Source organism: Heterocephalus glaber, unplaced genomic scaffold (assembly GCF_053883595.1).
Source record: "Heterocephalus glaber isolate CG9 unplaced genomic scaffold, H.glaber_assembly_v1.0 deba00000122, whole genome shotgun sequence".
Taxonomy (NCBI): Eukaryota; Metazoa; Chordata; class Mammalia; order Rodentia; family Bathyergidae; genus Heterocephalus; species Heterocephalus glaber.
The window spans coordinates 12075672-12100467 of NW_028258138.1; the positions used below are offsets into that span (position 1 = coordinate 12075672).

At 44.0% G+C, this 24796-nt stretch overlaps 2 protein-coding genes across 11 annotated transcripts in view; one reads left to right on the forward strand and one right to left on the reverse strand.

Moving 5' to 3' along the window:
- Positions 1-24796, forward strand: part of Tiam1 (TIAM Rac1 associated GEF 1) — a 384121-nt gene that overhangs the window by 273156 nt on the left and 86169 nt on the right. For 9 of the 10 annotated variants that reach the window (XM_087213203.1, XM_004842270.3, XM_087213200.1 and 6 more), the window contains 2 exons: positions 8992-9216; positions 11236-11421. In XM_087213203.1, coding sequence (XP_087069329.1) covers positions 8992-9216; positions 11236-11421 — 411 coding nt within the window. The remainder of the gene's footprint in view (positions 1-8991; positions 9217-11235; positions 11422-24796) is intronic. The other variant, XM_021256145.2, reaches the window with a different exon arrangement.
- LOC147830339 (uncharacterized) lies at positions 15375-24113 on the reverse strand. The gene is made up of 2 exons (XM_087213225.1): positions 22178-24113; positions 15375-18303 (listed from the first exon to the last, which is right to left on the reverse strand). The coding sequence occupies exons 1-2, from the start codon at positions 23133-23135 to the stop codon at positions 18266-18268; spliced, it is 996 nt and encodes a 331-aa protein (XP_087069351.1). The 5' UTR covers positions 23136-24113; the 3' UTR covers positions 15375-18265.

The window sequence follows — 24796 nt, forward strand, 5'->3', positions numbered from 1 at the left end:
AAGTGGGAGGGGTAGGGCAAAGGAAAGAAGGGAATGGAATTAATATGAAAAAATGGAAACAAAGTCTTTGTAAATAGGGAGGGGTGGAGTGGTTGAAGGAAGGACACAGGAAGGGGGAAAATAAGAATGAAGAGAGATTACGTAGAAGTGTACATTTCCAATGATGAATGTCTTTATACTGTATACCTAAAATGTACCAATAAAATTTAAAAAACAGTACAGTACAAAAGTGTAGTTGTCAGCTTTCCATTACTATAACACTATACTTGACAACAGGCTACTGATGAAGAAAAGAGGGTTTATAGTATTTGACTTGTGGCTTTGGAGTTTCAAGTCCAATTGCTTTGAGTCTCTGCCAAGGACTGCACATCATGGTGGAAGTGCATATTGGAGTAAGGACTCATATCATGAGCCAGAAAGCAGAGCAAGAGAGGAGGGTGGGCAGGGTCCCAGAATCTGTGTAGGTGCCACTCCTTTAAGGACCTCTTACTAGGCCCTAGCCCTTGAAGGTCCACAGCCCTTCTGAATAGCGGTACTCATGGGCCAAAGCCTTTAACCTATGGATCTTTGGGGGAAATCACCCATATGCAGACCACAAGAAGAGGTGTACTTGTGGCTGAGCTGGGTATTGCTGTGCAATTTGTGTACCGTTAGCTCATATTTATGCAGATAATAGGTTACCGAGTGTATTTGTCTTCCTTTTTACCTCATTTTAAATTTGTATTAAATCAATATGCATGCACACTTTAAAAGAATTCAGCTAATCTTATAAGACTTTTAGTGAAATTGTCTCCCCATTCTGCTCCCCTGTCAGCTTCAGCTCCCTAGAAATAAGTGTACTAAGCTATTTCACCTGGGTGCTTTTGTTTCTTTGCTTGTTCTCTTGTCCTCATTTCTCATTAATATGCTTCTACTGCTGTTGAAAGGATTTTAGACATAAACTACATGAGTCTCCCACTATCTGCACTTTTGCTTTCCATGGTTTTAGTTGCCTGTGGTCAACTGAGGTCCAAAAAAATATTAAATGGAAAATTTCAGAAGTAATTCATAAGATGTAAAAAACTTTATAATATATGCTTATAATTATTCTATTTTACTAGTAGTTATTGTTAATCTTGTACTGTGCGTAGTTTATAAGTTTAACTTTAAGTATGAATATACAAGATAAAAGATGTTTCGCTTGTGACTTAGGAAAGTTTCTGCTTTTAGGCATCATGGGTCTTGGACCATATCCTGTGCAGAGATAAGTCCTATACTGACTTTTTTATGAGAGGTGAATATTTGGCCATATTAAATACGAGTTCTTCTTTCTTCACTTTCCTATGTAGTTAAATCAGGACTCAATGTCAGTGTGTTGTTACAACTGTACTATTAGCTCCTAAGTGAAGTAGCATATCATGGTTTTCTCTTCTAGAACAATTTTTTGTTTGTTTGTATTTTTCTATATTTACTAACTACTTTCTCCTTTATCTTTTTCTTCATCTTCTTCCTTGTCCTCCTTCTCTTCCTTCCACTCCTTTTTGTCTTTTCCTGGCTCACCTTGTTTATTTCCCTGGTGATGTCATGGTGATAGTTTCTGAACCTGTGATGTGTTAAGCTGTTTCCCTTGATGCCCATCCCCTTGGCCCTCTGTCCTCTGCTCCCCTGAGGGACTCTAGAGGTGGCCTCTAGACCTCCTGCAGAGCAGTCACCCAGAATCTCCCTTGACCACCCTTCTTAGATTTCCATATCTCAAGTCTTCCATTTTTTAAAAGAAACTCGTTTTTGTGAAAATAACCTGTAATAACGTCCTGAAGATTGATGCATATTTGAAATGTCTTTGTTCTTTTTGTGAATAATGTTGTTCAGTTATTATCTGATCACATTCTCATTTCTGATTCTCTTATGTCTCTTTTGTTTTCACTTTTGAAGGATTCAGAATGATTTCCTTATCTGTGGTCCTTTCCTGGCAATTTGCCTTCTATTGGATTTTAAATTGTGATTTTTATTTTTTGTAATTCCTAAGAGCCCTTTCTTCCCTTCCATTTCCTTTTCCCTTTCCTTTTCCCCTCCCTTTTCCTTTTCTTTGCTTACTCCCCGCCCCTTCCCTTCTTCCTCTCTCTGCCATCTTTTGAAGCTTTTTTTTTTTTTTTTGGTACTAGGGATTGAACTCGAGTCCTTGTGCTTGCGCAGCAGGCGGTGAAACCACTGAGCTAAATCCCTGGCCCATCTCTGCCTTCTTTTGTACCTCTTTGTTCCTTCTCCATTGTTTCTTCTTAGCTTCAGATTATCTTGCTTCTCTGGGGATGCTGTAGATTTCAGGGAGCTTTCTCTGCTTCAGGCCTTGCTTCTCTTCCCTGATGCACTTCTCTGTGCCTGTGTTTGCCTCTGCCTTTCACACTAGAGGCTCTCATCAAACACGAGGTGCTCTTAGATGGATCCTTTTTAAGTATGAGATACCTAAAACATAGGTGACCATCTGTGCACATGGTCAACCCCTGGGGGCTCTTAAATTCCGGTGAGATGGCAAGTGGCCTTTTGTTGAAGACGCTAGTGGGCAATTTGTTGGTCTTTTCTTGGCCAATTTAACTTTGCCGGAGATGAATCCTGTCATTCCTATTCATTGGGCAGGTTTCCATTCATTCTCACTTGCAGTGAATAGTTTCTGCTTCTCTGGTATCTGACTTCCAGAAGTCTGGAGCTTCCCTTCTTCTCCAGTAAGAATGCTTCTGGGGCAGGGGAAGAGTGGTGAGGTGAGAATTGGGCTGTGGTGCACAGTTGGGTGTCTCTCTCCAGTGGGGAAGGGGAGCCTCGGGTTTAGTACCCCTTACAGATACGAAAAACGATCACTCAGCCAGGCAGAGGGGTACATGCCCCATAACACCGGCTCTCTGGGAGAGTGAGGCAGGAGAACTGAGAATTCATCCCAGCCTGGACAACTTAGCAACTTAGTTAGACCCTGTCTCAAAATAAAATAAAATAAAGAATCAAAAGAAAGGGCTGGGGATGTAGCTCAGTGTGAAGACCCTGGGTTCAATCCCCAGGACCACAGAAATGGAAAAGAGGGAGTCGGGGAGGGGAGGGGGAGACACAGAGATAGGGAGAAAGGAAGAAAGATCACTTGATTAAGGGTTGAATAAATACACCTCTTGAACGATGGGACCAAAGAGAAAAAAGATCTTTGCATAATTCCCACAGGAACATCATCATTTCCATCTAACTTCTTAAAAATGGTTAACTTTATTCCTTCTTTTAAGTGAGAACAAAAGTTCAACTCACTTTGCAATAATTCTTATGCCTTTATAAACTCAAATTACCCCAAATTTTAGATTCCCAGATCTCTGGTCCTGTAGTGTTTCTCTTGTTTAAAGTGAATCTCCCCTTTCCTGCCAGTTGCATAAACCATTGATTATGTGAAATCTTGGAGGGAGGGTCCACCATGCAGTTGGTAATTGAAGCTAGAACTATTTAAATGCATAATGAATCCCGAGCTTCACCAGAACTTCATGCTCAAAGAGGCTCTTAGGCAAAATGCAGTTTTTGCTGATTATGTTTCTCTGTTGCCAAGAACTTTGCTTCTTCCCCTCGCTGAACTTCATTCAGTATTTATAGCTTCCCCAGAAGGCAAAGGAAGAATCACAAAATTCACTCTCACTACCTGTCCCCTGTCATTTGTGTGATGGGAGGGATGAGTGGTGTGGATGTCACCAGGGTACCATTGGGTGGTCTCTCCTTCCTCACTTTGTGACATTGGATTCTGATGAAGGGGTCTTTCTCAGACCCAGTGTCCTGAACTAAACCTGCTTGTGTTAGAAAGAGCATGCAAGGTTAGTGGCTTGAACACCTTTTTCTACATGTCAGAAAAGGCCGCCAGGAATACATCACCTCCAGTTGGTGGTCTGCTGTGATCAGCTCAGAAGAGTTATGCCTGTGGCCTCTCCTGCGATGTTTCAAGACTTTTCTCTGATTAACTTGCTGTAGAGATTTCCCTCCCTCTCACCCACACCCAGCTCCACTGCAAAGGACAAACATTGCTGAAAACCTCATTTAGTGCACTGTGCTTCTTAGAAATTGATTTGGCTTAATGATGGAGAATGGCAGGGACTGCTGCTTTATTTAGACAGGACAGCAGGAGCACAGATTCCTTCTAATGGAATTGCCTTTGATCACCGACAGGTTTTAGAAGAGTTTGGAGGGCTGAGACATGCTTGATGGTTTCAAGGGCTAGTGGCTAAATTTTTCATGAAGCTGTCACCCCCCATTTCTCTCCGGTGTATGTTTCTCTAGCTTTTGAGGGCTGCTCTCTTGTTTCTTTTAATATGTTTTATTTTAAATTCAAATAACTCTTTTTCTTAAATATTGTACAGTGTATAACATAAAACTTACTATCTTAGCCATGCTTCAGTGCGCAGTTCAGATACTGGTTTAAGACGTACATTTGCCTTGGTGCACAGTCCTTGTCACCATTCATCTACAGAACTCTTTCTCGGCTTGCAAAGCAGGATCCCCGGACCCCATTATGCAATTCTCCATTCATCCTATCTCCAGACCCCGGTAGCCACCATCTTCCTTTCTTTTAAATAGTTAGGTTCTAGGATAACGCCTTTGCCAAAATTAAATATGCAGTTTTCAAAGGATGGTTACCCTCAACTGGCATCAGCTTCTTTCCTTTCCATTTCTTAAATGAGAGCCAAACATCACCTCTCTGACATTGGGATGGACTCTGTTGCCTCTGGTTGAATTTGGCTGAGAGACTCAAGGGAAGCAGGTGGAAGGTGGTTTCTCTTACTAAGTAAGAGGCTGCTGTTCTACAGAAAAATTAGATGGCAGCCCTTCCTGAGTTAAAAGTGTATCATACAGGCTCCCTTATTTTCAAAGCATCACCTGTTTTGGGTGGAATTCTTACTTGGCTATATCAGTTAGGATGGGTCAGATTGTGCTTCATGAACAATCCTCAAAGCGCAGTGGCCTAATGTGTCTTCTCATTCCTGCTATGTCTCTGAGGTCTGTACTATCCTAAACACCTTGGGAGCCAGGCTGATAAGTGCTTCATTGTGACACACTTTTAGTTCTATAGGCAAAAGCAAGTGTGGGGCGAGCCAGGATTTTGTTATGAAATGATAACATGTTGTGTCTACTCACTTTTCATTGGCCAAAGCCAAGTGACACAGCATGGTTGCTTCAAAGGGGGCTGGAAAGGTTCTCCCCTCCATATTCCTAAATGAAGAGTGCTCAAAATACCTAATAGTCTCAGGGATGACCCTATAGCTAGGCATGTAGAACAACTGGAAGAGCTCAGAGGTCAGGATCAGTGTGTCCTACTAGAAAAGAAAAATATAAAATGAAACAGTTTAAAAATATAGGTTTGGTAGAGATACTGGTATTTATAGTAAATTGCTGTGTCCATCCTAGTTTTTCTAAGCTTTCATTTTGCCATCTGTAAATTGGTCACCTGGGCCTCTTCTATGTGAATGTTTCTATTTAAAATTTAGATTCATAGCATGTATTTAGCAGAGTTTGCTATCAAGGGTTGAAGATCTCTCCATCTGTTATTCAGATGTGACTTCAAGGTTGTAAGCATTTCCTTATTCCGTAAGTTAGGGATGGAGGATGGGGGCGGAGGGGTGTAACAGGGCAGAGATGGGAAGGCTGACTTTGGGGAAATAGACTGGACAAGGCTGCCCAGTGTGGAGAGCCAGGTGTGGGTGCAGGAGACACATGCCCCGTCCACATGACACAGGCTGGTTCCGCAATAGTTACACCTGGATGCCTCACATTGTCCTTTTACACTGGGTAAAGCACCAGCTCTCAAGTCTTAAAACTCCTCATTTCCCCTGAGCTCTTCCTACAAAGCAAAAGCAAAAGTTGGGTTAAGGAATCAGCTCTTTATCAAGTGTTGCCAGGCACTGTAGAGGACAAAGGAATGATGCCAAAAGAAATGCGTTTTATCTTAAACCATGTTTGTAGTCCTGTAGGGGAAATTTTTAATGAAAAATAGAATATGATGTATAATATTTTTAGGATAACTATAGAAAAATTATACTTGAATATTAGGGTAATATATTATGGAAGGATTTTTTGAGGAAACTTTCTATTAAAGTATAAGATACACACAGAGAAGTGGGCATGTTGATGGTATTTGGTAAACTGAACATAGGCAGGTCTCCTGTAACCAGCTCCCAGATAAAGATGCAACAAACCCACTTTGCTTCTTTCTATTCTCCCCCAGCACCATTCCCACTAAAGAACTGTTCTCCTGACTTCGGACAGTGTGGATTTGTTTCTGCCTGTGTTTGTATTTTATATAAATAGAAACATATAGTGCAGGATACAGTAAAAAATATGATGAATATTTACATTTTTTTAAAAAAAAACTTACTACAGTGAAAGATTCATTGCCATTAATCCCCCTCAGAATCCTCCCCCCTCTTGGAGCTCACTTCTCCCATCATCCTTGCCACTTCCTGAAGCACTTCTGGAAGTCCTCTTTCATGGGTGTCTTTAGTCAAATTGTCCTGGCTGCCTTGATGTCTTGAATAGATTTTAAATGTTTACCTTTCGTGGTCATTTTGACTTTGAGGAAGAAGTCACACAGCGCCAGATCTTGTGAATAAGGCGGATAAGGGCATACTGCAATGTTTTAAAATTGGTATAAATGTTTAAAATCAATTCAGGACATTGAGACAGCTGAGGAAAGACTCACAAAAGCGGCTTCCCGGAACTGCTAGAGAAAGTGTCAAGATTGATAGGATAAGTGTGTTTGAAGACAGGGGGAGTAATTTTGAGAGGGATTCATGGTAACGTGTTTCATGGTAACAGTTTTTAAATTTTTGGGGGGTGTTTTTGGTATTGGGGATCGAACTCAGAACCTTGTGCTTGTGAGGCAGGCGTGGTGCCGCTGAACTAAATCCCTGGCCACATTTTTTAAATTTTTAATTTGAATATTCACTGTATTGTTTGATCACTCCTCGTATCTACTCTTGAATGCCAGGGTCCTTTCCACCACTTTATGTGTGTAAGATTTATCTGAGTTGTACTATGCAGTTACAGATCCTCCCTTCTCATGGCAGGAATGTATTGTATTGGGTGCTTCTACCACATATTCAACCATTCTCTTAATGCTGGGCATCTATCAAATTCCCAGTTTTACCTATTACAAATTATGATAATATGGACATTCAGTTACCCTAATTCTGACAAGCATACGAATGCATGTTTGTTGGGTTTGTAACTTGAGTTCATTTGCTGGGTTGCAAGCAGGCATATATTCAACTTTAGTAATCTGTGCCCAGCACTTTTCCAAAGCAGTTAACCTGTTTACAGTCAGCAACCAACAGTGCCTGAGTTTTGGTCACTCCAAACATTGCCAACACTGAAAGTTTTGAATTTTTTTTTTTCTGTTTTTAGAAAATAATCCTTATTAGATTGTTTTTCCATTTGAGCTGGTTCTCTCCCTAATAATGATGTTTAGAAGGCAGGGAAAAATAACCCCACCTAACAAAATACTTGCTCATGCAGAAGCGCCGAGAGACCCAAAGATCAAACATTGTATGTTGTCCTGGACCAGGAGTAGCTTGGTGGTTTCACATTATGTGGGAAGATCTTGAACCTGTTTTTCTTGTGTAACTTCAGAGCCACACATAGGGAAAACTGTTTAAGATAATGACCTTCAAAGAGGAGTAAATATTTTTAAAATTTGAACAAATTCAAGAATGAATGAGGGGTCTCCTATATAGACATGTGTTGCCCTTTCTCCCCTAAATTCCTCAACCTCCAAGTGTTCAACTGTGGCTACCAATCTCTTTATCTCCTCTCCTCTTCCCGTGTGTCCTCAGAGCATGATTCTGTTTGCTTTGTCAGCTGATTCTTCTGCTGTCTCTTTATGAGAATGTCTAGATGATCGAAATTTTCTTTATACACTGGCCAGCACCCTTTTTATAAAAGTAACAACTACTGGATTATTTAGGTTTGTCCAATGTGAGGTATCTTTGTTGGCAGACACCATTTTTAATTTTTGATGCTGTGTCTTTGGTGGAAACAAAACTCCCGAGATTAACACAGGTAGCTAAACTAAAACTTTAGTTTCTAGCCAGCATGGAGAAATGTGTTGGTGGGGCCATATTAGTAGAATTTTGTTTGGAAACCATCATTCCAATGAGTTAGAAAACTGAGACAATATATAAAAGAAAAAGAAATCTGTTTTTGTGTATGAAAAATGATGTGAGTAATTACTTAGGTACTGTCTTGGCTGAATAGACCATTTGGTTAAGTGGGCTAACTCCCGAGCATTTATTAAACTTCTCTGGACTTAGGAGAACACCTGTAAAAGTCTAGTGTCTCCACTCATTGACTGAGTTCTCAAGATTCATTAATAACAAGTTACTGCACATGAGCTCGGATTTTTGCATTTTAGAGGCTCTTGAACTTGTACCAGTTCCACTTAGAGGTCACATGTGTGTTGGTGGTTGTCACCCGATATCATCTGTGTGCCATTCTAACGGACCATGCATTCCTAGCACAGGAAGCACAGCTGGGTGGCTGCTATTCATGGATGTTCCCATGGGGTCCCCGAAGACAATATCACCACTGTTGCCCTGAGCTTCGCCCCCATCCCTAGTTTTGTTATTGTTGCTTAACACTGGGATAGGACGTTTAGATAGGAGTTACAGGGTTCATTGGGCAGTACTGCCCCTCAGTCCTCAACCACACCATGTAATTGACCATGCCTCCTTGGGAACTGAATTTTACCTCACCATAGCCATCTTGGCTGGAAACCAAGCTGTCCGTGTAGAAGTATCAGGTGCATAAGTGAGTGATGTGAAGCACACTGGGTGAAAGGAGGCAGGGATCTGACCTGAGACTAACAGTCTTACTGCTGCCCCAGAGGAGGAGGTCAGGTTAGCCTTACCCAGGAGTGTCTCCCTGATGCCTTTCTCAGATGTGCTGCTTCTCTGGAAAGGTACTGCTCATTTCTAAGGTTCAGCTGTTCCTTCTCATGCCTCCCTTGTGCAGACCACCAGCCAGACTGAATTGGAGAATTGGATCACCGCCATCCATTCTGCCTGTGCCGCCGCCGTCGCCAGACACCACCACAAAGAGGACACACTCCGACTCCTGAAGTCAGAGATCAAAAAACTGGAACAGAAGATCGACATGGACGAGAAGATGAAGAAAATGGGCGAAATGCAGCTGTCTTCTGTCACCGACTCAAAGAAGAAGAAAACTATATTAGATCAGGTAATCTCTCTTCTGTGTTTAGACCTCAGCCAACTTGTTAGGTCTTTACATATTTTTTTTTTTTTTGCTGCCTTGGTGTCGAGACATGTCATCTGTTATCTCCCCGTCAGCCTGTCATCCAGCCTGCTCAGTTCTTTATTGTGACTGTCACTTTTCTTCACCCTTTGTGCACAGTTGATTGTTAGGTGCTAAAGGGAACAAGATAACATTGAATGGAAGACAGAAGTCTAATAGGAGCCTTCCCGCTACCACCAATGGGATGCTAGCTATTCTGGGGATCTGTGTAATTAGGAAATCCGCAGGTTCCTTCCCCAGATGTGGCTGTCTAGCTCTCAGCCACAGACCCCTCGCATCCTCCCGCATGACATTTATGCCTGGAGCGTGCAGTTGACCTGAACTCAGCACTGGGGGGATTTGCTGGTGACTCCAGAAAATGTTAAAACATTGAGAAAAGAGGAAGTGTGGTTTTTAAAATGCATGCAGCCAGCCCTGACTTTCCATGTGGGATTGGTTCCAAGACCCCCATGGATACCAAATCAAAGGATGCTCAGGTCTCACATAAAATGATGCAGTGTTTACACATAACCTCCACACACTCTCCCATGTACTCAAAATCTCCATGTTACTTTTGATGTCTCATACAATGTAAATATTATGTAGAAAATTGTTATACTGTACTGTTTAGAGAATAATGAGAAGAAAGTCTGTACGTGTTCGGTATAGACGCGATAGGGTATTTTCGCTAGCATTCACTTATTTTAAAGTTGCCTGATAGTGCTTTGAAACTGTCCTAATGCGTAGGAAGTAATTTTGTAAATAAGTGATGTTTAAATAATTGAACAGCTGATGACATGGGCCAGCTTATGACCTTTGACCCCCTCCCTCTCTCTCTGTTCTGTGACTGTATGCTGTATTGTTTTAGTCAAAATTCATACAACTTAAAACTATTTTAAAGTGAACTCAGTGGGAATCAGTACATTCACAATGCTGTACAACCCCCGCCTCTTTCTAGTTCCAAAACATTTTCATCCACCCCCAAAAGAAACCCCACACCTGTCAAGCATTTGCTTCCTGGCCCCTGGCATTCTGTCTTTACAGATTTGCCTATTTGAGTTGTTTCCCATGGATAGAATTGCATAATATGTGCCCTTTGATGTCTGGCTCCTTTCACCTAGCATAATGCTTTGGAGGTTGTTCTACACTGCAGCATATATTAGTAAGTACTTCATGCCTGTTTTGGGGCTGGTATTATTCCATTGTGCATACACAGCACAATGTGTTTGTCCATCTTCCTGCTGTTGGGCATTTGAGCTCTTTCCACCTTTTGGCTGTTATGAGTGTATGCTGATGCTGTACTTTAAGTCAAGGTTAAAAGGTAGAGTTCGAGCATTAGTCATTAACTGTATCATTTTTAAAGCTGTGGGGGCTTCACTATGTCCCAGACCCTGTATTCATTTTTGCATTATCTTACTTAATCATCCCATCAGTAGGTGGGTGTGATTTTCCTTCTAATAAGGGAATGTCATGGATGCAAACTGGGTTTGGAGCTCTACTCTAGTGTCTGGGTCTTAGCATCCTTTGTTTTCCACGTCTAGCCATCTGGTGTCATGGCCCTCATCTCTTCTCTAAAGTTCTTGGCCTGTCTGCTTTTAGTTCTTCTCACTTTTCTTCTGTTGGTCTTCTTATAAAAAGCTACCTCTCGGGAAGCCATGCTGTTCTCTGGTGCTGGGAGTCCCTACCCAGATCTCAGCCACAGACTCATCCCTCCCTCCCATATGACATCTATAACTGGAGAGTAACCAAGCATATGCTTTCTGCTTTTATACTGAATATATGCCTACAGGTCTTTGCAGAAAATAATGTCTGTAGCTAAGAAGCTTAGGGTACCTTTTGTGTACTTTTCAGGATTGTGATTAGTACCTTTGCAACATTCAGAGCTGTAGGGTTTGCCCAGGATAAAGTTGTTAACATTTTGTTTTCTCCTTTTTCTCACCTTTTCTCATATTTTTGCTACTGCAGATCTTTGTTTGGGAGCAAAATCTAGAACAGTTCCAGATGGACCTGTTCCGTTTCCGCTGTTATTTAGCTAGTCTCCAGGGTGGGGAGCTGCCAAACCCCAAAAGGCTACTCGCTTTTGCAAGCCGACCAACGAAAGTGGCAATGGGCCGCCTTGGAATCTTTTCTGTATCATCGTTTCATGCCCTGGTGAGTAGAAGCTAATGGATGTTTGAAAAGTATTCATGTTGATGCTTAATCTGAACAGGACTTGACAGCAGTCTCTGAAGTGCTGTGAGCGGTTTTCTGAAGTGCCCTTCCTTTACAGTAGATTCAGATTTTCACTTGAACCTATTTAGAAATTTATTCCTTATGCACTTCCTGATGGGACCTGAATTGTGCAAAGCAAATGCAAAAGGCACTGTCTTTTTTTGTGCCTGGGATTGAACCCAGGGCCTTTTGCATCCCAAACAAGTATTCTACCTCTGAGCTCCACCTCCAGCCCTGGAGGAAATGTACTCTGTGTCAATAGCTCTTGTTACTGTAGCCAGTGTTCCCTTTTGAAGTCAGTTACAGTTTTTAAATTTTAACCTTATGCAGATGGTGAATGGGAAGCTTACTCTCATGCATAAAAGCTTTCTCATTCTTTCTCACATACACATACACCACATATCAAACAGAGATCTCTTTAGAGATCTCCTTTTCCTTTATTTTTATCATTGTTTCATGGCCACAAATACGTGACGTGTTAGAGGAAGGCCAAGAATTCTCACAATGCACCAGCTAAATACAGACATTGCTCAAGAGAAGGCATTTTCCTTTGACTTCTGGAGCACAGTATGTATGGTTGTGTTGCATGTTTGTGATCTGTAATTTCATGTGCTTGCTGAATTGCGAACAACATTGTATACTTTTGGTTCCTTCCTGCTGAAAAAAAAAAAATCACTGTTCAAGTAACATGCTTTTAGCCTCTCCAAGTCAACACCCACTTAAAATGTACTACTGCACCTTAGCACATTTGCTACGGAATTAAATGTTAAGTCTCAGTTTCCAGAAACCGCTTTGGAAAACCTCGGCTGGGCCCCTCTTGTCTTAGCATGTCAGCTGTACCCTCCATTGAATTCAGAGCTGTAATTCAGTCAGAGGCGTTTGTGTTCTTTATAAATAGATTATCGTCATCATTCAGATAATTAGGGGTAGATTTACATTTTTAAAGAAGTCTTAAACCAGTTTCTGGAGTTATTAAAACTGGCATCCTTATTTGTTCTGCTAATTACAGCTCTGCTCTTGGCCTGCCTGCCCACCTCCTCTCGGGAGAGCTATTATGTCTCTATTTTTTTAGTAATAGTGATGCAAAGTGCAGAGATGAATAAGTCTTAAAAACAGTTTTCAGTTAATAGCATTATCTACGTCTGTTTGTTGGAGGTTATTTTTTTTTTTCAAAAAAAAAAAAGTGGGATAAAAATCATTTACCTTCTTGTCAGAATGTCTTGATCAGGGGAGCTTTTTTATTAAGAGGGCTCATGATGTCCCTAACTCTAGCATCCACCTAGCTCCTTCCTTTTACTTTGGCTTGGTAGAATTTGGAGAAAATACTTTTACTTTCTACCTAAAACTTATATGCTTATTTTCTTCCAAGCCAGCGGCATTCACCTCTCTGAGACAGGCAAGTAAAAGCCACTGCACTACTGTTCCCTAATTTATCTCTAGTCCTTCAAATTTCCCCCGTTGTGATGTCTGTGATGTGTCTGTACTTTCCTCTTGGTGGCAAGCTATTAAAATCTGGCCAGCTGAAGATTTGCGTGGGAGAGTTACTAACTCTTTGGTTCTTTTGGTTCGTGATTTTATTCACTTGTTTTTTCAGTTTTGCTGGAGATTGATTCCATGGCCTTGCACATACTAAGCAAGTGTTTTACCACTGAACTGCAATCCCAGCCCCTGGTCAGTGACTTTAAAGAAGAATGCTTAATTCCATATGCCCAACTCTCCTTTCCTTTGTTCTTTTTCTTGCTAGCTGCTTCAGCAATGTGAATCTCTTATGTGTCCTTGCCAACTTATCTTTTTCACGAAGGATTTCATTTGAGACAGAACAAGCTAGGCGACCCTATTGGGTGTCTGTTCCCATTTTCTGTTTCAGCTCCAGTGGAACATCCAGGGTAGGAGATTTTACAACCTGGTTTATAGAATACTTATTTTTTTTTCCTCCTCCCGTTGTCATTTGACCCCAAGTTTTTCTCTCCCCTTTGGATTTGAAACATTCTTCAATTTAGACTTTGTTCTGAATTTTTTTCTCCTTTTAATTGGGGGTGGTGGGAGGAGGAGGAGGTGTGAGAGTAATAGGCCCAGGGGAGGGGTTGGAGCTACAATGGAGGCCCCATTCAGCAGGAGAGCTTCCAGTAATGCTGGGTGCTTTGCAGCAATTAACTGAAGGGTCCCGCTGTACTCTTTGAAAAAAGGTTATCATTGTTCTTGTTTGCACAGATGAGCTGAATGATAGAGTAATCAGGTGTGGGACACAAAGGGCGGCATTGTATGGACAGAGATCATTGAGAAACTCTTGAGCAGTTCTTCTGCCAGCCTTTTTTCTACATCTCTTTGCTCATTTTGAGTCATTATTGTCTTGGGGGGCAGTGCTGACTCTTGCAGTTTACAAGGGCTCGGCAGTTGGGAATAGCTGCTATAGCAACCTTAAATACAGTGTTTATTAAACAGATTGAACTAACCAGTCAGCTGGTCACTGAGAGTATTTGTGAGTGTGTGAGTCTCTCTTTTCATGCTTTTTTCTGATGCAGTTGTAAACTCTAGAGTTACTTTTTAGTTACCAAGTTATTTAAATCATCTCTAGGTTACTTTTAATACCCAATATAATATGAATGCTATGTAAATAGTTATGTGGTATTGTTCAGGGATTAATGATGAAGAAAAACACCTACACATGCTCAGTACAAATGAAAGTCTGTATTTGGAATATTTACCATCTGAGGTTGGTTCAATCCCTGGGTTGGTCTGTAGGGCAGACTCTGCATGGTTGCCTCATGTGTATGTGTGTATATGAATCTACATATGAATAGGCTTACCTGTTTATAAATAGAAACATAGACAAGAGATCAAACAGGCAACTTTTTCTGTAGGATTTAAAAATTTAACACCATTTATTCAGTATTTACATAGTCATGTGTATTACATGGTAATTGTGTGTGTGTCAGCACTTTCCAATTTAATCCTTTTAAAACCTTTGACTACTTAGAAGTGGTGAAAAGAAAGAAGAGTTTTTATGTAGTTGATGGTGTATTTTGTTTTGTGATTTTTTTGTTTCCCCAAACACCTTGAGAATAATCATGAAAATCTTTCTCATAAAAACTCCCACAAGTGTCTTGGCAACCAGTTTATAGCCTGATTTTTTTTTTTTTTAATGTACTATAAGCTGACTTCTCAGCTCATTTATTTGCTTGTTTTCATTTGGGACCAAAACCTTCTCCCTGACAGCCTGCAAAGGAGTTGTTTTGATCCCTGTCTTTATTAGACATGGAGGTCCTCGCCAATATACTCCCAGGCTTCTTAGTGTTTGCATTGTCAATGTTGAGGTCCTAGAGAGGTGTGTCTGGTAGCCAACATGGCCGCTGCTGGGGAGGCCCCGTGCGTTACCCAGCACTCCCTCAGTTGGCATCTGTCACATAGGGAGTTGCCTGTATGGGAATCTATGACAAGTAGGTTCCAAGACATTCACCTCCAGCGACAGATTGCCAGTGGGGGAGCTTCGTTTCAAGTCAGACTTGCTAGACCTCCTGCCACTCCCTTTGTTGAAAGGCGAGCCTGTGGGTGGCCTGGTGAGGCCTTCTGGCAGAAGTTCTCTTTAGGTCCTGGTACTTTGCTTACACCCTGTAGAATAAAGTTCAAGCCAAAGTGCTGTGCCTGCAAGGACTTGATGGGGTTCTCAGAGATTCTGTTTGAAGAATTATCACAGTGGCAGTTTAAATTCAGGGTGTCCCCTTCTGAAATGTTTCTGTGGGTTGCTACTGCTTTGCAGGTATCTCAACAGAGGTAGCTTTAAAAAAAAAGAAGATATTTCTGTTCACCTAAACATAGGATGGGTAAATTCGTAGACTTCTGGTAAGTTACTGTTGTGCCCAGATCGCGATGTCCCAAAGACCACCAGGAGACCGTTTCCGATGTAAGCACACGAGGGTCGTTTATTCAAGCTTAAGCAGGGACTCTCAATTGTCACCGACGCAGCGGATCGAGATTGAGAGCCCCGAGCCTCGAAACTAGCAGGGTTTTTATTGAGTATACATCAAGCTTTGGTTGTTAGTAGCCAGGTGATTGGTTAATGCTAAATACATATGAAGTGTAGGGTTTTGATTGGTTAGGCTCGGGGGGGGGGTTAAGGGGGTTACGTATAGATTTTTGCAAGGGAGAAGGGGGCAAAGGTTAGGGGTCGACTGTCATAAGCTGATGGTTAGCAGGTCCACTGACTAATGGTCACATCTATCTTTTGTGGGCAGTTAGCCATTAACTGTTTACCTTATAGGTAGTGTGTCCGGAATGTCCTTCCTGAGCACACAGATGGCTGGGTAATAAACTTAGGAATTTTGAGTGGATAAGCACAAATTTGAGAGAACAAAGGAGACAGCTCCAAAATGGAGTCACTCTGAGAGAACAAAGGAGACAGCTCCAAAATGGAGTCACTCTGGCTCCACATTCCCCCCTTCTCAGGGTGCTGTAGAGGGCCAATCATGGGCCTCTGGGGGTTAATTCTGTCAAATCAATAGGTATTGGCTGGTATTGGGACCTGAGTACCATTAACTGAACAGCGTTAATTCGCTTTTTAATGAACGAAACTAGTCTATTAAGTATGCAAGGTCCAAAGGTTAATAGTAGCAACACGATAAGCAAGGGGCCCAACAGGGTAGAAATTAGGGTAGTGAGCCAAGGGGAAGAATTAAACCAAGATTCGAACCAGGTTTGAGATTGTTCTCTTTCTTGTTTACGTTTGGCGATGTCTTTTCTAACTTTAGCCATGGATTCTTTGACTACTCCTGAATGATCTATATAGAAACAGCATTCTTCACCTAGTGCAACACAGAGTCCTCCTTGTTGAAGGAAAATTAAGTCCAGCCCCCTTCGGTTTTGGAGGACTACCTCTGCTAGTGAAGTTAAAGACTCTTGGAGGTGGGAGATGGAGCTTTTTAGCCTTTTAATATCTATATCTATGGCTGTCCTCAAGTCATTATAATATTTATTGTGTATTAGTAGCGATGAAACTCCCGTTCCTGTCCCAGCTAGTCCTAATCTTAAGAGAACGGTCAAAGTAATGGCCGTTACAGGTTCTCGCTTAACTCTGACCTGGGTTTCAGCCAGGCGGCTGGGGATGTCTTTTTCTGAGTGATATAACAACCGGGGGACTAATTGTACAAGTACACAGAAATCTCTTGTTTGTTTTAACACTAGCCCATGTACACATGGGGTAAGTCCAGAGGAACAGGCCCACCATCCATCATAAGGGGGAATGAGATATTTAGGCCTAGGTCTAAGGACGGTTTTGTTACAAAGGTGTTGGTGGGAGGCCGGGACACTGCCGACACAAGTTCCTTGCCCAGTTACTGATTGTAGGGTCAGCCTAGCTGTCCCTTTTTGTTGCCATCTACATTGAGTCGGGCTGTCTGACTTAGTGAAATTGTCTAGATAAGCTACTGCTTCATAGTATGGGGGCTTAGTATCATAACATAGCCAGCAGGACTGAGTGAGGTCTGGCCTAGATGCATTTAGGGCTTTAAAGGTGTGAACCATCAGTTCCCAAAGGGGGTCCTGGTCCCGGTTATGATCGACTTTATCAATCTGGGTGATCATTTGAATCAAGGGCGGGGATGTGGAAGCGGAGGTTAAGTCTGATGGCCGTACGGAGGCGTTTGGTTTTGGTGACATAGGCGAGCTTTTTGGGGGAGGGGGCTTAATAGGTCTGAAAGGGGCTATTGGAGCTAGCGCCAAGTTTGGCCCTATTAATTGGGGAGACCCTATGGTGAGCGGCTCTGCCTTCAGTTTTATAGTGAATAACAACCCGGTATCATAACCATCTTGATATAGACGGAGTCCCCAAGTCTGGCCTGTTTCCCATTTAGTGTACCTTTTACCTGAATCCGTGAATGAAAGTCTGACCGGGTTACAGAGGAACCCGGTACAGGGGCCACTAAGAACTAAGAAATTACCACCCTTTTGATTTGTCTGCAGGCCAGGGGGCCCAGGGACTCTTTTTAAAGAAATAAAATCGTCCTTGACAGGCGGGGCCCAGGAGACGGTGCCCGTGGACTCACATCCCCATTTGGCACAATAGAACTGGTCAGGTCCCCCGCACTTGTTTATCTGAGACTGTGTGCGCCTTTCTCCCGGACAAACATAAAAGGGGGTGCTTTGTAGGATGTTTCTATCAAGAGAATGGCTACACCCAGGGTCAAGTCTAGGAGGGGCCATGGGTACTGGAGCCATGGGCAGGGATGTTCTATTAGTATTACATTGGCCTATGCCTTTTTTATATATTGGCTCTCCTCTAGGCCCGATTTTCTAGTTTCTAGTGTTCCAAGTCCCTGTGGCGAGCGAACACAGGTCAAAGTCTAGGTCTGGCCACCAGGTAAGTGGTGGAGCCACTTCGGATGAACTATTAACAATGTTGCCCGTAGACGTACTAATGATCATCCAGGTTAAATTTAAGGGAGCATATGGGTTTTGTCCTCCTAGTGTCGGTGTCAAAAGTACAGTTACCATAATCACGATCGTCGACGACGTAGCTTGAGTTTGAGGGGACTGTCTTGGTCTCTGGACACCTGCCATGATGGAACGAAGTCTTTTAGGACAGTGTGAGGATCTGCAGGGCGAACGTGGGTGTAGTGTACCCACGAAGCAATCCCGTCGACCTTGAGAGCAGTGGGCGTGGTCAGGACTGTGACGTAGGGTCCTTTCCAACGGGGCTCAAGGTCTTTCTGCCGGTGTCTCCGAACGAAGACCCAGTCTCCAGGTCGGTAGTGATGGGGCTCAGGAGGTGGTCCGGTCTGGTATAAGGCTTCTAACTTAGGCCAGATGTCTTCGTGTACACTTTGGAGGCTTTTTAAAGAAAGTAACAACTTTTGGTCATCAAATTCAACAAGTACATTTGAGTGAAGGTTGGGGATAATGGGAGGGGGAATTTCAAACATGATTTCAAAGGGGGTCAACCCCATTTTATAGGGTGAATTGCGCACCCTATAAAGGGCGAAGGGAAGGAGAGTCACCCAGTCACCGCCAGTCTCTAAGGTTAATTTAGTTAAGGTCTCTTTTAAGGTTTTATTTATCCTTTCTACCTGTCCTGAGCTTTGGGGTCTGTATGCACAATGTAATTTTCAATCTGTCCCCAACACCTGTGCTAGGGTTTGACTCACCTTGGAAATGAAGGCGGGTCCATTATCTGATCCTAGCATTACTGGAAAACCGTACCTTGGCAGGATGTCTTCTAGCAGCTTTTTAGTCACACTCTGCGCTGTCTCATGTTTGGTAGGAAACGCTTCTATCCATCCTGAAAAAGTATCTACGAAAACTAACAAGTATTTATAACCGTACTTTCCAGGTTTTACCTCGGTGAAGTCCAATTCCCAATAGGCTTCAGGTCGGTTTCCCCTCAGCCTATTTCCTGGGTTGGCCCTATTGTGGGTGGCATTTGTCAATTGACAGGCTTTGCAGGTAGCAACAATATGTTTAATTGTAGAATTAGCATCACGGATCTTAATTTCAGCATGTCTCAGGAGATCTTGCATTTTCCGAGTGTCCATGTGGGTGGTCTGGTGTATCTTGGAGAGAACTTGTTCTCCCAGTGTCTTAGGCAGGATGACTTTACAATCAGAAGATTTCCACCACCCGTTGAGGCACTGGGGCGTAGGTAATTGTTTTATCCAATTTAAGTCCTTTTCAGTGTACTGGGGCTTTTCTGGGAGGGCTGCACTTCCCGGATCGGGCAGCTGAGTGGCCAGTGTCAGATCAACCTTTAAAGCTATTTTTCGGGCCGTCTGGTCAGCTAGATTATTTCCTCTGGCAATTGGAGTGTCGCCCTTCTGGTGTCCTGGGCAATGGATAATGGCTAATTTTTTCGGTAGCCAGAGGGCTGTTAAGAGGGCAAGGATCTCTTCTTTGTTTTTAATAGTCTTTCCTTCAGCTGTCAAGAGTCCCCTTTCTTTGTAGATAGCCCCATGGACGTGCGCAGTGGCAAAGGCATACCGGCTATCTGTGTATACATTTAACTTTAGGCCCCGTCCTAAAGTCAATGCCTTGGTCAGGGCTACGAGTTCTGCCCGTTGTGCTGAGGTCCCGGTGGGCAATGGTTTTGCCCAAATGACCTCAGTTTCTGTCACCACAGCTGTCCCAGCATACCTGTGGCCCTCACGAACAAAGCTGCTTCCATCAGTGTACCAGGTGTTGCCTGCGTCTGGCCATGGTTGGTCACTCAGATCTGCTCGAATTCCGTGTACCTGGGCCAGGATATCTGTGCAGTCGTGAAGCGGAGCCTCTAAGTTCAGGTCTGGTAACAGTGTGGCTGGGTTTAAAGCAGCCGGGGCCTGAAAGACAACTCGGGTTGGATTTAGGAGTAAGCTCTGGTAGTGGGTCAGGCGAGCATTACTGAGCCATCGATCTGGAGGCTGTTTTAGGACTCCCTCAATGGCGTGAGGGGTGGTCACGCATAGTTCTTGGCCTAATGTCAATTTGTCAGCGTCTTTGACCATTAGAGCTACTGCTGCAATCATTCTTAGGCACGGGGGCCATCCTGACGCAACTGGATCAAGTTTTTTTGATAAGTACGCCACTGGGCGGCGCCATGGCCCTAGATACTGGGTCAGGACGCCCTTAGCGACTCCTTTGTTTTCATCAATGTAAAGGTGGAATGGCTTAGTAATATCAGGCAAGCCCAAGGCTGGTGCCGTCAGCAAGGCTGTTTTAATTTGATCGAAAGATTTTTGTAGCTTTTCTGTCCATTGAAAAGCCTGACTGTCTCTAGTTGCCTCGTAGAGGGGCTTTGTGAGCTCTGCGAACCCTGGTATCCATAGGCGGCAGAAGCCCGCCGATCCCAAGAATTCTCTGACTTTTCGAGGGGAATCTGGTGTGGGTATCTTAAGAACTGTCTCTTTTCTAGCATCCGACAGCCATCTCTGCCCTTCTCTAAGCACGTACCCCAGGTAGCTTACCTCGGGTTTGCAGATCTGGGCCTTTTTAGCGGACACCCGATACCCCAGCTCTCCTATGACCATCAAGAGTCTCTTGGTTCCATTTAAGCAGTCTTCCTGTGTCTCAGCTGTCACAAGAAGGTCATCTACATATTGTAACAGAGTTAGTTGGGGGTTCTGGAGGCGAAACTCACCCAGGTCTTCATGTAGGGCCTCGTCGAAGATGGTGGGAGAGTTTTTGAATCCTTGAGGTAATTGGGTCCACGTCAGCTGTCCGTTGATGCCTTGCTCTGGATCACTCCATTCAAACGCAAAGATGTGTTGGCTTTTAGGTGCCAGTGGAAGGCTAAAAAAAGCATCTTTGAGATCTAAGACTGTGTACCAGCGATGGCTCGGGGGAAGAGAACTCAATAGGGTGTATGGATTAGGCACTGTGGGGTGGATGTCCATAACCCTCTTGTTTACCTCCCGGAGGTCCTGCACTGGCCGATAGTCATTAGAATGAGGTTTTCGTACTGGCAACAAGGGGGTGTTCCAGGCCGATTGGCAAGGTCTGAGAATCCCCTGAGCAAGTAACCTCCTGATGTGTGGAGTTATTTCTTTCTGGGCCTCCAGGGGCATAGGATATTGGCGAACTCGTACCGGATCTGCTCCAGGTTTTATTTCTATAAACACCGGTGCCCTGTGTATAGCTAGCCCCATGCCTCCAGTTTCCGCCCATGCTTGTGGGAACATGGAGAGCCATTGTTCCATATCAGGATCAGGAGGGGCCCTCTTTTGATGTAGTAGATATTCATCTTCCAGGTTTATGGTTAGTACCTGAATGGGCCTTCCCTCTTGATTAAGGACTTTTGTGCCCCCGGGTTGGAAATGAATTTGAGCCCCTAATTTAGTAAGTAAGTCTCTTCTTAATAAGGGGTAGGGGCAGTCTGGTATAACCATAAATGAGTGGGTTACTTGGCCCACTCCCAAGTCTACTGTTCTTTGGGTTGTCCATGAATACTTTTTCATGCCTGTAGCTCCCTGAACCCAGGAGGTTTTATCAGAAATATGGCCACACGGTTTGAGTAGGACTGAATGTTGAGCCCCTGTATCCACCAGGAACTCGATAGGTCTCTCCTCCACTTTTAGGGTTACCCTGGGCTCGGGGAGGGGTGCCGAACCCCGTCCCCCCTAATCATTTGATTTATCCGCAGCCAGAATAGGGGTCTTGGGGCGTCCTTCTCGCTGTTTCTTTTTAGGACAGTCCCTGGCCCAGTGTCCGTATTCTTTGCAATAAGCACATTGATTTTTCCCCAACTGGGGGCGCTCTCTGCGTCTCTCTTTGTTTTCTCCTTCCATCACAATCTGTTTTAGTCTACGTTCACATTCTTTCTGCTCTCCCGCAGTGGCAGCCAGAAGGATCCGAGCTAAGTTTCGGGTCTGGCGGTCATCAGCTTTTTCTCGTTTCTCTTCTGCGGTTTCTCTATTGTTATACACTTTCTCTGCCACTGCCACTAAGTCCTGAATACTCTTTTCTCCTAACCTATCTACTTTCTGTAACTTTCTCTTAATGTCTGGTGCCGCCTGGTTGACAAAATGTATTATTACAGCTGCCTTTGTCTCAACTGCTTCTGGGTCCATAGGAGTGTACCTACGAAAAGCTTCCTGAATTCTTTCTAGGAAAGCAGCAGGGCTTTCATCTAACTTTTGTTGTACATCTCTTACCTTAGCCAAATTGGTGGGCTTCCTCGCCGCTGCTCTGAGACCTCTTAATAAAGTCTGGCGATAGACTCGAAGTCTCTCCTTACCTTCTGCCGTATTGAAGTCCCAGTTAGGTCGGGACAGAGGAAAAGAAGTGTTGATGGTGTCTGCATTGGTGGTGGGCTGACCACTGTCACCAGGAACCAATTTTCTGGCCTCATTCTGGATTCTCTCTCGTTCCTCAGTGGTGAACAGAACCTGCAGAAGCTGTTGACAGTCATCCCAAGTGGGCTGATGGGTAAACAAAACAGTTTCTAACAGGTTAATCAAATCTCTAGGGTTATCAGAGAAATTGGCATGTTGTCGGCGCCAATTATAAAGATCACTGGTAGCAAAGGGCCAGTAATGATGAGGCTGGTTTCCATGTTCATCAGGGGGCCCTATTGCTCGCAGCGGGCAGACAGTTGAATCTGCCGGTCCCGCCGGCGAGGCGGCGCGCCGGTGACGAGTATTTTGGGCGGGACCATCACGGTTGTCGGCGGCGCCCGGGGCGGGCTCCCCAGCCCCGGCTGGGACTGGGTCACCTCCTCCAGCCTGCTGTGGCGGAAGAAAGGGGAGGGAATAGGGGGGAGGAAATATAAGATCTTCCTCGGTCCCTCCCTGGAGGACAGGGTAAAGTGGCGCGGTTGGCTTGGTTTCGGTTTGTTTTTCATCCGCGCGCTTTTTAGGAGCCTTTTCTTTGGCCGTCAGGATTAACTCCGGTTGCTGTTGCTGTGAAGGCAAAAAGAGCTTAACCCATGGGGGCGGGTTAGAAACCAGAAATTCCCAAACGGCGATGTAGGGTATCTGATCGGGGGGGAGGATGGCTTTACGAACTCTGCGAATTATCTGCAAATCAAAAGTTCCCTCGGGGGGCCATCCTATCCCGAGGGAGGGCCACTCTGAGTTACAGAGGGTGATGAACTTAGTCTTCTTAATTTCTAAACTTAAGTTATGAGCGCTCTCCCTAACTTCTTTGAAATGGTCTGTTACAAGGGAAAGAGGGGTAGTCACAGTCTGTCCCATCGTCTCGGTCCAAGTCAGCACAAACAGACACACAAACGCAACAGAGAAGCACAAGGTGAGACAAAACCGTCCTCCGCGCGATCGGAGGCAATGCAAATGGGACGACGGCCTCCTGCCGTGCCGCGGGAGCGACCCGCACCGTCCCTCCAGGAGTCTCACTGACCCGTACTCTTGGGGCACTCCGTCCCCACCAGTGGAATCCGGAACGTCTTCCAGGATTCCGGGTCGGCGGCCCTTGCAGCGCGTCCGCCTAGACCGTCTGCCGACCTTCCCAGAAAATAGGCCCAGACTTTACAAGCACAAAGAAAACACTCACCAGCCGGCGTTGACCCTCCGGTACGGGAGTCCTGAAGGTCTTGGGATCCCGGACGAGCCCCCAAATGTTGTGCCCAGATCGCGATGTCCCAAAGACCACCAGGAGACCGTTTCCGATGTAAGCACACGAGGGTCGTTTATTCAAGCTTAAGCAGGGACTCTCAATTGTCACCGACGCAGCGGATCGAGATTGAGAGCCCCGAGCCTCGAAACTAGCAGGGTTTTTATTGAGTATACATCAAGCTTTGGTTGTTAGTAGCCAGGTGATTGGTTAATGCTAAATACATATGAAGTGTAGGGTTTTGATTGGTTAGGCTCGGGGGGGGGGTTAAGGGGGTTACGTATAGATTTTTGCAAGGGAGAAGGGGGCAAAGGTTAGGGGTCGACTGTCATAAGCTGATGGTTAGCAGGTCCACTGACTAATGGTCACATCTATCTTTTGTGGGCAGTTAGCCATTAACTGTTTACCTTATAGGTAGTGTGTCCGGAATGTCCTTCCTGAGCACACAGATGGCTGGGTAATAAACTTAGGAATTTTGAGTGGATAAGCACAAATTTGAGAGAACAAAGGAGACAGCTCCAAAATGGAGTCACTCTGAGAGAACAAAGGAGACAGCTCCAAAATGGAGTCACTCTGGCTCCACATTACTTTCTTCTGAGACACAGGTTCTCTTTTGTACTGGTGCTCTGCTGTTCTTGAGAAGACTTTTCTACCTGTCACGGGGGAGGTGGAGCACCTGGGATAGCATGAAGGCTCCTTCTCTGGAGGACAATTCCTGGAAGGTGCAAGTAGTTTTCCTACTTACACCCCCTTGAGCAGAACCTTGATGGGCCAGGGATTTAGCTCAGTGGTTCCACAGCCTGCCTCGAAAGCGCAAGGTCCCAAGTTCGATCCCCGGTACCAAAAAATAAGAGAATCTTGTCATGTACCCTGGCTGTGTGCTTAGCTACATTGGGCTTCTCTGACTGAGGAAGAAAAGACAATAGATTATTTGCCTCATAGAGAAAATGATTTCATGTATTCTAAGATAACTAAATAGAGGAGATTGGTAATTTTAGATTTCATATGAAATCACTGGAACCAAAATCTGCTGTTTTCCCAATCTTTTTGCTGACCTTCAGCATGAGTTTTCATTAGCATACAGAAATAGCTCTGTAGCACTTGGGGAGAATCCCAGAACCCATGGCTCATTGAACTTGCTGCTGTGGTTCGAGCCTGAGACAGGAAAGATATCTAATTCTTGGGAACAGAGCATATGTATTTTATGACCATTTATATATACTTTTAGTGAGGATTTCATATAGAGATTAAATTTGCCTGCCTTTCAGTTCCATGTTGAACTCGT

Excerpts from the sequence above, each read along its gene's own strand:
- LOC147830339 (XM_087213225.1), bottom strand. The coding sequence starts at position 23,135 with ATGGGACAGACTGTGACTACCCCTCTTTCCCTTGTAACAGACCATTTC. Across the intron at positions 18,304-22,177 it reads GGACTTCAATACGGCAGAAG|CCTCCAAAGTGTACACGAAG; the intron begins GTAAGGAGAGAC and ends TTCTTTAAAAAG.